The 12529-nt window shown below is 43.2% G+C and overlaps 1 protein-coding gene across 1 annotated transcript; it reads right to left on the reverse strand.

Annotated features, from left to right (window-relative positions):
* Positions 1 to 9182: 9182 nt before the first annotated feature.
* CITED2 (Cbp/p300 interacting transactivator with Glu/Asp rich carboxy-terminal domain 2) lies at positions 9183 to 12165 on the reverse strand. Its single transcript, XM_026121356.2, has 2 exons — positions 11803 to 12165; positions 9183 to 11171 (listed from the first exon to the last, which is right to left on the reverse strand). The coding sequence occupies exon 2, from the start codon at positions 11162 to 11164 to the stop codon at positions 10460 to 10462; it is 705 nt and encodes a 234-aa protein (XP_025977141.1). The 5' UTR covers positions 11165 to 11171; positions 11803 to 12165; the 3' UTR covers positions 9183 to 10459.
* Positions 12166 to 12529: the final 364 nt, after the last annotated feature.

The raw sequence follows: 12529 nt of genomic DNA on the forward strand, positions 1-12529 counted from the left end.
CTTATTGCAAAGGGCTTTATATCTGTTGTGAATTTCAGAGGATTCAGCTAGTCAGCTTGAATGAAGATGCTCTAAAAACTGCATTGTTTTGCACAGAGTAGGAAGGCTAAGTTAAGTAAATGATAGGACCAAGGGCTTAAGTGTTAGCCAGTATAACATACTGTTCCCTATTCAAAAGAACTGTCTACAGAACATGACCACGGAAAATCGATCTTGGAAATTTACATGAAATCTATGGGGACCTCCAAGCCATTTGAGGGGTTGTGACTATGACAGCTCACACAGGACCATGAAAATAAAAACCTGGGGCTGTCATATTGTCATTTTAATAATTAATAAATGTTACCTTTTCTCAGTATGTTTTCTTTTCTTTTTTCTTATCATTTGGCCTCCTACCTTCTTTGCCTATCTTATAACATAGTAAGTGTGTAAGTTCTCCAGGGCCAGGGCCACCTTTCTTTTGCATGCTTGTACTGTACGCTCCTGCTCTCTGGTTGGACCACTCTGTGTCACAGAAACACAAAATAACAAGCCACTTACCCTCTTTAATATTAGCCTCTATTTTTCAAGGAAGAGATGCCCTTCAAATTCTTAAACCATAAAGCTAGGCAAATTTTGAAGAAAAGGGGGGTTAATAAATGGGTTTAATAAATGCATTTAGATTTATGCTCATTCTATCAGCATCTCTTCTATGAGCTTTGTTCCCTTTAACAAGGCTCAGTCGTTTTGGAGCACTGAGAAAGACAACACTGGCTGTAGTGGGTGAGAGAGTGAATCTTCCTCTGAATAACTTTCTTACCAACCTGCCAGTCACCCTTAGCACTACACTGAAGACTATCCTTAGAGTAAGAAATACATTTACCCAGAGCTTTTTTTTTTACAGTTTTTCTGTTGGAAAGAGACTACTAGAGAGTATCCCTTTTCTCTGGTAAGCTTCACACCAACCTTAGGGCCACTTTTATGCAACATAAGCAGCACAAAACAGCCTGCCAGTGACCATTTTCCTTGTATTGGGCAAGGCATGTGGAACTTGAAAGTTCTCTCTCTGCCTACACAGGCTGTATAGAGTAGAGGAAAAAGTGCTTGTTGTGAGCCTTAGTCACTGGGAGATCATCTAGTAGAGTAGGCAGGATAGCCACTATTTGGAAGGTTGTAGATTGTTTCACCAACCACAGTATGGAAAAAGATCTGTCCTTAGTTCTATCCTTCTTCCTCACTTATTTGCCAAACATATGTAAAAATGAAAAAGTCATTGGAGGGCATATTGAGCAATAAGTCCCCCAGAAACTTCCCATGTGTTAACCAACAGCAAACAAAGAGAACATACAATTCCTTTAAATCTGGCCTGTGTTCTCTTTCCTTTTATCTCACCAGCTAATGTTTGACCAGCTGGGTCCTCCTAATGCTTTATCAATGTCAAAGTCCTTTTCAGCCATTCTGTTCCTTCCTAGAGACCCCCCAGGTCATGGATCTTACAGATAACCTTGATCAAAAAGTGGAAGAAGAGAGAAATGTGGCATTTTAACATGATCATCCATCTCAGGTAACAAGTGCTGAGGAATCATGAACCCGGTAACTGCCTTTGTATAAGCTGGCAACTTGCATTTCTAAAGGAAAGTATGAAACCCATCCTGCTAACAGTGGATGCTTTATTGGTAGTCTGAATTGGTTGGAAGATGAAATGTAATATACTTCTATTTCTTCACTGTTTAAGTAGAATAAACACAAAGAGGAAAATAGCCATACCCCTAAGATGTAAGATGCATGAATGTAGAGAACTCAGCCTGCACATATTTAAGTTTCCTTAAAAAGTAATGTGCAATTTCCTCACAATGAAAGAGGCTTGCACAAGCCATTGACCAAAAGCAGTTTAGAGTTTTCAGGCTCTTTTAAGAATTTTTAAGAATAAACATTTTAGGAAAAACTGGTCAATCACATTTAGCAGAAAATATCTAACTCCACTTTCCAGCTACTTTCCTTTCCTCTTCCATAGTTACAGGTCACCTGCTACCATGGTGATGCAAAAAAAGAAAGCCAAGGAAGAAGATACTTTCAGGTTATTTCACCTGATGCTGAGGGAAGAGGTCATCAGAAAGTCCTGCTAAATCATTATTAGACTTATTATGACAATGATAAATAACAATATGCTAATGACAGAGGAAAACATGGACTGGAAAATATTAGAATCCATTCCTGACCCAAGCACCACATTAAGAATATACTAAAATACATAATATTATTTGTGAGTGAAGTTACTAAGGACCTTGAATTGGCACCTGGTCATCATACTGACTGTGAATCCTGACCCATCTTAAATTATCATCATAACCCAAGGTGCTGGGAGTTACAGAGGATGGTTATTATCTGCACCTGTAGTGCTATGCTCATACAATATTTGAACTTTTTCAGTTAGGGACTCCAGCTACACCATTCCAGATTCTCAAGAAGGATTTACAAGACCTGTGTACCCTAGCCAAGCAATGAACAGTCCTGTTAAAATGAGTAATGCATTGTTAGGCCCCCCGACACTGGTGGGGTGGCTTAAGGGAACCCTGCAATAACTGGGTTAGACCTAGAATGTGCAATGCAGTTTCAGCATCAAGGACTGCCTGCATTTCAAAGGGGTCTCCAAGGGTACAGCCATCCTGTGTCATCTATCAGTCAAGCCTTGATTTTTTGACCTAGATACCACTAACCAAGCAGTTATCTGGGTCAGAACTTCACCTAGAGCATCATCAATCTAGATTTTGGTGATGAAGGTTATCTGGGCAAATCACAGTGGACAAAATGATCTTAATTCCTATCAACCTTCGCAGTTCGTAAATCAAGATCACTGCTTTTTGAAAGCTAACCAAAAAAATCTGAGAATGCGTCTCCTGAATGCGGCTTATACACCAAGTCATTTCTTTTTTTGCCATCCCTTATCTTTGGCAAGGGATGAGGATACCATTTAGGGCAAAGCTGTTATGTATAGCAAGAACTACAGAGACCAAAAAGAGAAGCAAGGGGCAAAATATTCTCCCTTATTTCCTTAGGCCAAAATAATAATGGAGAGTTCAGCTCTGGAATTCAGAAGTGCTTCACTTGACTGGTTTCTGTAGAGCCAATCTCCTCATCTAAATAGAGCCCCTGGCAGTACTGCTGGGGAAGAGGGAGGCAAAATAAAACAAAGCAGAAAAAAAACCCCAAACCAGCCCCCCAAATCTTATAATAGCTGTAGAGGATTTCATTGCTTATGACATTTACAAGTAAAATGAACCACGTCAAGAAGAGTCCTGCACTAGAGGTTGGGAAACTGTGTAAAGAGTCCCTCTGTGCATATTAATCAAATTTTTGTGATGGTATTGTGGAATTCTTGAAATATAAAGAATTAGGAAAAGGCTCCAGTCCATAAGTATCTATCACTGTTCATTCTGACTACCTTTCATTTGGTTAAAAGCTATATTATAAATCAAATTAAAAGGCTGCTCTTTTCAAATCTGCCGTCTCAAATTGATAAGAAATGCAGAGTTTCAGCTACACCTAGTGGACAAACTCGAAGTACTGCAGCTTTTCTGCAGCCATATGTATATATTTTTTGTCTGTCATGTTAAATTACTCCAGCGCTGTTTCAATACATAAATTGAATTGTAACACCTTCAAGTAAGTTTCACAATTTAAAGAGCTCCTTAACAAAATCTGCATGACTATCTGTGCACTGTTGTCTTTAATGTAAAATGTTTGATTAAAAGGTCTGGACAGAGGATCTCTTCTCAAAATGCAAAAGCATAAGAAAAAGAGAAAGAAGGCATGTGATGTGGTCTGCTGGCTTGCAGCACAGTGCACCAGGCTCTTCTGTAGTGGGTCCGTACCTGCGGACAAGGGGACGGGGCAAGATGTCCGTCAGAGGCTGCTCTTGTCCTTATAGGGCAAAGTCACACACAAGGTGACTTGTGATAGATCAGCTGTTGCCCTCCCCTACAATGCTAGGGCATGTCTGCAATCAGCCACCGCGCAGACTGACGGTACATCCCAAAGGCAAACACACTACTGTCTCAAACACTTGATTAAACTCAAGCGAGGACAAGAGAAAACATAAGGCCTGTGAAGCTTGTTGGCTACTGAAAAAGAATCTTGCCAGATGAGACAGAAATAGTGGATTAAAGGGGATTTAAAAAGAGAGAAGGTGGCTTTTATAATGAGGATCGAACAAAGGCTTCAAGCCCATGTTTTGGCTAAACCAGCTTTTAGCATGGTGACTGACTGAGAATGGGAACGTTCCCTAGTCAGCTTGTGGGAGCAAGGATGTGAATCCCCAATCCATCCTCCAGAGCAGAGCAGATGGGACACCTGATTGCAGGCTTAATCTGTTCCATTCAACAGCAGTTTTGCCACTGAGTTCAGCCAGAGAAAAGTCAGCTCTGTGTTTTAAATAATAGTCTGTGAAGAAGGTTAACATGTCATGTTTTCTTGAATTCTGCATTTCTCTGGCCTACAATGTGGTGCCCCTTCAGAAATTAAAAGCAAAATCAAAAAAATAGTCCTCATCATTCCACAAGTGGCCACTTGCTTATATTTTGTGCGTTAGGTCTGACTATTTTTCACACCTATCCCCTAAAACTCTCCCTGTGATGATCGCAACTATTTTTTTTCTGCAAATCTGCCCACCACTTAGATATGCTTCATATCTATCTCCATAACTGTATCCATACCTTGCTTTTCATCTCATCAGATCACATGCTAGCCTTAATGCAGCCTGGCTATAAGCAACCCAACATACTGCCTGTATGTAATGCAAAATATAACTATTTAACTTCTCCATCATAGCAGCTGTGTTCAGATGCTTGGTTTAATTTTCTGTCTTCGGAAAATTCCAGGAATCCACCCCTGCCTTCAAGTATATACTTTAAACTTTGTACAGAGTTGATGGAGGACATAGGACTGTACACAGTATGATGGAGTACAAGCTTTGTAGACAGAGATAATATCAGTTATTAGACCAGCTAATGTAGTTGGAAAAAAACAGAGAAGATTTTGAGCAACAAGCCCTTAAATGCTTATCCAGACAAACAGAAATCTGAAGTTCTGCTGTTACTGCTGTTTGAATAGCAGCAGATAAGACTTTTTACAGACTTTCATAAACTTCACACTCTCCTGTGCAATGCTCTAATATTAGCTAAGCAGGCTGCAATATAAATTTCATAGTGGAATTTTTGGGCTCTCTGCCAAAACTGCACGTAAGCAGGTGCACCTTCAGAATCTTATTGTAACAAGTATCTGTTAAACATTTAGATTCTGATTTGAAAAAATGCTGTGTACTCAGACTCCTAACTTGAGCCACAGTTTTAGGACCTTGACAATTCTGAAAGTTACTTTTATTTTACTTTATTAGTGATAAAATAGAGACTATATTGCCAAATGAATGCTCAAATAGATAGAGTTAACAAAACGTCCTGGTGAAAGGAAAAGGTGAGAAAAGTGATTGGCATTTTATGAAGCCTGAGTATCTGGAAAGCCTTTTGCTTATTTTTAATATGGTAGATATCTGTCTTTTTAAATCTCTTTTAGGCTTGTGATCATATTGTCCATCTTTAATTTTTTAAGGGGGGGAGGGCACAGCAGATGGACTGGGACTGAAATACCTGATCCATCTCTACTAAAAACCTGGTGTTGCAAATGTCTTTCTAAAATGAAGCAGAGAGAATAACAGAGACCATACAGGGTCTCATCTGTTCAGTCATTTGATGTATTTTGCTATTGTTACAGCTACTGAGACTCAGCTTTATCTTGTGTGTGAGCACAATAACAGCATCATATTGAAATGTGTAAATACTTTTTCAGGAACTATGTAAAACACCTCCTCTGTACTGACAAAATGATGCACTTGGAATACATGAACCCCGGAGAAAATGCTGCTGCCTTAGGTTCCAAATTTCTTCGTTTCCTAATCTCAGTTTTATTGCACAGGGAGTGTTATCTGACAAATATATCTGCCTGAATATTTAAATAAATACTTAGTCTTGTCATTTAAACAACTCTTGTCAATGTTACTTAGTCCTTGTTCACACTTCCATCCGTATGAGTGATGGTACAGAAACAGATCAGGTTAAGGTCGTTGTGTGTTATCCCAGATCTGTAACACAGGCATTTCTTATTCCTGCCTGTGGTGGTCCCACAGTGAATACATTGGAGGAAATGAAGGCTTCAAACAGGACACTGTAAGGTCATGGGCAAGAACTGCTTTTTTAACATCATTTCCCTCCCCTCTGTACCCCCCCAAATTTTGCAGAGGTTTCTAATGCAAAGGGGTATTGATCCTTTTGGTACCAGCTTACCCATTAACTCCCACTGAGCAGCACAGCCAAGAGAGAGTGGAGGCCAGCAGGAACAGGGTGGCTCCTGCAGTAAGATGTTGCCACAGAAGCTAACCATGCCCTGAAGAAGTATTATGTGTCATGACGTGACTCCTCAGACATATGTCACACATTGCCCTCGGCCAAACACCAACCATCCACAGGCTTTCAGCATCCAGTTTCCCTAACAGATCTGGCCTGTGGAAAACATCTTCTGGAAAAAAAAGAAAAAAAAAGAAAGAAAGAAAAAAGAAACAAATAAAAGGAACTCTTGCAAATCCAGATGCTGGAATTTTCCAGTCCCCCTAGCAAGACGAGATAAGTGGGGGATAATCCCAGTTTATATAACAATTTTTTTAAAAAAATAACACCGGAGACCAACAGATGTGTTTTCACGGGGTTTGCTCCCCCAAACCCTCAGGAGACCCTTGGGCAGGCGCGGCGGCCCCCCCGGCAGCCGGACGCAGCCCGCGGCCGGGCGCAGGAGAGCGGGGCGGCAGCGGCTGCGGCTGCGGCGCGTGGAGGCGCCACGCGGGGGCGCCGTGGCGCCGTGCCGCGCAGGTGCCCGCGGAGGCGGTGGCGCGGCCCGAGTGGCGGCTGCGGGGCTGCGGTGCGCGCAGGGACCGCGCGGGGGGCAGCTGCCGTCGCCGCCCCTGTCCCCCGTGGGTTGTTCCCACGCGTGGGCTGTCCCCGCCGCGGAGCCGCCAGGCGAGTGTCCTGGGCAGCACCTGTCTGCCTGGCTGCGTGTTTTGCGCGGCGGCTTAGGGCTGATCTGCCTGCCAAATAAAGCCGCGTGGCTATTTATGGACGTGGCTTAAAGAAGAGCAGACCTCATGGACCACGTTAGAAGTTTTTCTGAAAAACAGCCAAAGTACAGAGGTCAAGTTTCCTGTACTAAAAGCAACTTAATAGGACACAAGACTGCAATGTAGTTTGCGAGTATCTGGCGGTAGCCGGAAAAGTAGGTCATTGTGCATTTTTCACTAATTACTCAGTTCAGATAATAAATTATTTTAACATATTTATAAACAGTTATAGAGGCTAGATAGACTCAACTTGAAGGCCTATTACTGCTTCAGCTGAAGCCAGTGGGACTGTTGCCAGGGAGTTCACTTCAGGAAGATGAGGGTCAGGCCCCCAATATTGCTTGGTAGATGATACTATGAATAAGAAAATACATAGTTGCGATATCCACTGGGATATGACTCTTCATTAGAAATTAAGTGACAATGTAGGCAATATGATTGTTTTGCAAATTTCCCTGGGGTATACTTTTAAGAAATCATAAAAACCCTTGACAATGCCTTGCTCAAAGCCAGTGCTTTCAGTAGCTGCTGTTGTTCAGAGGCAGCGGCTCTTCGGAGTTTTACAAGGATTTGTACACAAATAGACTCTGCCAGCATGCCCGTGAAACTGCCTATTCTCGGAAAAGCTTATATGCAAGGATTTAATGCTGGCAGACTTAAGTAGTGGTGTCTCAACTGTGAAAAATCTGTTGTTTAACCAACTTTATGAAGCAAAAGTGCTTATCATTAAAGGAAGAATATTCCCTTTTGTCTTAGGAGATCATGGAGGATTTAAACATCTATGCAATTTAGTATGCACATGGTTTGATAGTCTGTTTTATAGGAAGTTGATTAAAATCAGAAAAAAATGGCCCTCCCAAACTATAGCAGAAGAGGGCGATGCAACATGTGCAGACCAAACACCCTTAAAACAGGTAAAGGATTTATATAGTGGTGAGCTGGGCAATGGCTCTTAAAACTGCAGCTGTACTTTAAGCATTCTCTAAGTTATTGGTGAGTTGAGAAATTATGATTCACTGCCATTTGATGTTAAATTTACTGTTGTAAAACATATGCAATCACTGGCTGAAACAAGAGGGTTGATTTTTAAATTCTTGGGTGCTGAAAGTGTTCGAAGAATGGGCTATTTACCAACTGCAGAGATCATTTTATCATCAGGTGTCCCCAGAGGTGTATACACTTCCTTATTTCTAGTTTTGTTAATATTTTAATACGTGTATTATTTTTTACTTTCATAAAACAAATTGGTTACTTTACGTCTGTGTAAGGAAAAGAAGGCAAAGTACCACTTTTATCACCAGCTGGGACAATTTTAGCGATAGTAATCAGTTGCATTTCCCAGCTTGATTCAAAACACTGCTATTTACACTCCTATTGTGTGGCGATATCCTCCCCTGTTTACATGCCCAGGTTTAAAATTTAACTACATCCACCATGCTGTTTTTCTTCCTAATAAATGTGGAACAGAAGGCTGAAAAAGTAAGCAAAAAGAAAGCACAGTGCTGTCAGTCCTGTGTTAAACTTCGGAAGCGTGGCTAAGTGGGATTACATGTATTATTAGGGTCCTGATCCTGCAGTCCTTACTGAAGTATTAACTTAAATGGGAGCTTTGCCAAAGGCTGAGAGGGGAGAGAAGACTGCAATGGTTGGCACTGAATGAACAAGGTGTTGATTGCCTTATAATGCAATTTTTTCTCCCAAATATTTAGAGAGTATCTGTATGAATTTGTCTAAACGGCTTTAGCTGGTGGCAATTTCTGGGAGGAGGAGGTTAGAGATGTCCCACAGTGGAATATGTTAGGGATATATGTTAGGTATTGCCGCCTTCTGAGTCACTAGAAATGAAGTGCAGTCGATTTTGATGTGATGCAGATCTGGACCGATGCAGCAATCTCCTGGGTAAACCATGCGAAGGAAGAGATACAGGACAAAACCCACCACCCTCCTTCCCCAAGTTACAGATACTTATTTCTTAAACAGTTGATCTTTTACATAGCTCTTCCAGGTGAGATAATAAATATACAAAAGAACAAAGTCTACTATATAAGTGAAAGAGGATTTATAAAATTACAAGTTTAATAGATAAATATAATAAATACTTTATGCATCATAACTCTGGACAACTACATTTAAAGCAAGTATGTTGGCAAGTCACAAAAAAGTTGCATCTTGGCAACTTTATTTTTCATAAAACCACACTGACAGGCATATTACAATGTTACGTATGAGGCTTTATGCTGTAAGTATGTTTAAATCCTGCTCACCTACTGAGCTCACCATGACATATATATGGGTGCAGTGTACTTTCTATTTTGGAATGTCTTTTTGAACACCAACACAGTTCTACAGATAGATGTTCTACTTACCAGGACAATGGGGAGAGTTTTGAAGAAAAATACTGGTAAATGACTTCTAGAAAAACTAAAGCATTTCTTAACTTTTTATTGACATTGGCAAATTAAAATAGAATAAATTAACAATATTTTCTCAAAAAAATGTTTTGTACAAAAATACTGTCAAAATTTCCTGAAAAGCTTTCAACACAGTAGTATCTTTTCATGTACTGAATAAACTATATTAGCACAGTGTCAAAATGCTGAAGACAGAAACAAAATAATTATAATAAAAAAAAACTGTGAAATGTTTGCCACTAGTCAACATTCCATCCACACCATATTATTGTCTGTACATATGGGGGAGGGGGAATGGGTAGCAGACTTTAAGTAACAGTATTACTTTTCCTGATCCGGAAAGGTTTGGCCCACATCTGTTAAGCTTCCAGTTTAGCATATTCAAAAAAAAAAAAAAAAAAAAAAAAATTATTAGCCTGCACTGCAATGCATAGTTAAAAATTAAGCAAGATGGCAGCATTTGTGCAGTAGTATCTGCCCGTCAAAGTTCATGCAACCAACTAATGCAATTTTTCTCCCTGTCCACTCAGAATTTGAATGCAGTTCAAGTCATTGGAAATCATCGTTTACAAAATCCACAAGATTAAGCAATTTGCCAAGATTAATATCTAACAGTTCAGCACTGTGGAAATTATGGGCATGTTACTGCAAGGAAATTAAGAGAGAGAAGAGGAGGGGGAGGACAACATAAAAAGGCAGAGTTAGCTAGAAATTATTCCTACGGGAGGGGAGGTGAATGTCGAAGCTACAAAGAAAAAAGTGGTGGCAATCAAAAAAAAATTTATACAAGCGCATAGTTTACTCTGCTTTCCAGATTCTCACCTTTTCACGCACTGAAAAGTGAGACACTGTGTCTAAGGGAATGTTTTCATTCACACCGATAGAAAGTCCTTTGTTTGTTTGCAGTGAATCAGCAGCTCACCCTGCTGGGCTGCTGTTTGCAAACGAAGTCTGTCATGAAGTCAAACTCGTTCTGTCCCAACCACAGCTCGGGCAGCTCCTTGATGCGATCCAGGCCCATTTCGATGACTAAGGACATGAGGACCTCCTCGTCGATGAAGTCAGTGTCTATGACATTGGGGGGCAGCATTGCCGCGGGGCCGTGGGGGCCGGCGGGCGGCCCGCCGCCGCCGCCGTGCTTGGGGTCTCTGCAGTCCCTGAAATGCTGCCCGCTGCCCGTCAGCTGGTGGCTCGCCGGGTGCAAGTCCGGCATGTAGTGGCCGTGCGGGTAGGGGTGGTGGCTGAAATACTGGTTGTTCAGCTTCTGGAGCTGCATGCTGGCTGTCAGCTGCCCGCCTTGGCTGGCCACGGGGGGGGCCATGAACTGGGAGCCGCTAAATCTCGCGGCGGGGGGCATAGTGCTGGGGGGGTGCCCTCCGTTCACGCTCCCGGGCCCCATGGCGTGTCTGATCCCGCTATTTGCGTTCATATTTCCAGCTCCGTAATGTATATGGTCGCCCATCAAGGCGTTGAAGGCGTGCTGCTGCTGCTGCTGGTGGTGGTGATGGGGGGTAGGAAAGGGACCCATTCCCATCCGATGGGCAGGGTGGTGGTGAAGCCCGCTGGATCCGTCAGGGAATCGCCCGTGATTCATGGCCATCATGTGGTCTGCCATTTCCCACCTAGAAAGTTAGCATGGGAATATATTAAAAAAAAAAAATAATACACCCTCAGACATCAAATCTCCCTCTTCGGAACTCGCTGCATGTATCTGTCCCTGCGAGAAATGACTTCGCTGGTCCCGCAGTCCTCTCTTTCAACGGAAAAAAAAAAAAAAAAAAAAAAAATCTACCACGACTCTACCGTGGAGTACAAAGGGAAAAATAAAAGACGAGTCTGCAGTACAAAAATCTCAGTCCCCTCTTGCAAATCCAACGAGCAACACGCCTTCCCACTTCAACTTCTGCATACCTATCAGCGGAAAGCGTTGTATTCAGCAACAACCACCTCCTCCCCAACACGTTCAAAAGGCTCCCGAGCCTCCTGGATTTGCCAGGAGAGGGAACATTTTTAAAAGACACTCTTCATAACTTGCAGGGCACAAGCAAAGAATTAAATACGTCCCACCTAGCCCTCGTCAGCAACTTTTGGAATTAAGTCCGAAGATTTTTTTTTTAATATAGTACCGCACAGATAAGGAGATTAAGCCACACAGCTGAGGACTACCTTTTTTCCGTGTATTTAAGCAGTCACATTTTTCCTGTTGCACACAAAAGGGACACACAACACCAGCCACAGAACCTCCACACTCACCTCCCTGCTTCTTTCTTCTTTCGCTTCAAAGGTGTCGGTGAAATCAGTCAGTAAAAGTCACCCAGCATAGAGAGGGCTTCCCTGGCTCTCTCCTCTATGCTTACGTGATGGTGATATTATTGCTATCGCTCCCGCTGCCGCAGACCCAAAGCTGTTTTTCACTCCTCCGCGAGGCTCATCGGCACTTGCCAACAATGAGCTGTGTTTCTTACCCAGCTTTGGCCACAGCTAATATAGGATTTCAGAAGGGAGGAGCAAAACCCTTACAGGCAACCAGAAGTAAAACCTGGAGCAAGCGGGGGGGGGGGACAGCGCGCACACACGCGCACACACACACGCGCACACACACACACGGAGACACGCAGAAAGGGCCAGGCGGATCTGGAAGGCATCCAAGGAATCCTGTTCCTTCTGGCCGAGCCGCACGTGTGTTTGCTGCTCACTTGTGCCCGTGCCCGCAGCAGCCCGCGCCGCCCACCCGCGGCAGCGCTCCGCGCCGTGGGCAGAGCGCGGCGCGCAACCCCCGCACCCCGCCGAGGCCCCCCGCGCTGCTCGCGGCTGAGCCCCGGCACCCCCTGCCCAAAGCAGCCGGCTCCGCTCTCGCTTGCCGCCCGGCCCCGGTCATTCCCCGGCCCCCACCGCGGGGGCGCTGGGGCGCTGCGCGGAGCCGCCGGTCGCGGACACGCGTGGGGCTGGGCGCTCCGGCCGCGCTGCCCCCGGCGCGGCG

The sequence above is a fragment of the Dromaius novaehollandiae genome, chromosome 3 (assembly GCF_036370855.1).
Source record: "Dromaius novaehollandiae isolate bDroNov1 chromosome 3, bDroNov1.hap1, whole genome shotgun sequence".
NCBI lineage: Eukaryota > Metazoa > Chordata > Aves > Casuariiformes > Dromaiidae > Dromaius > Dromaius novaehollandiae.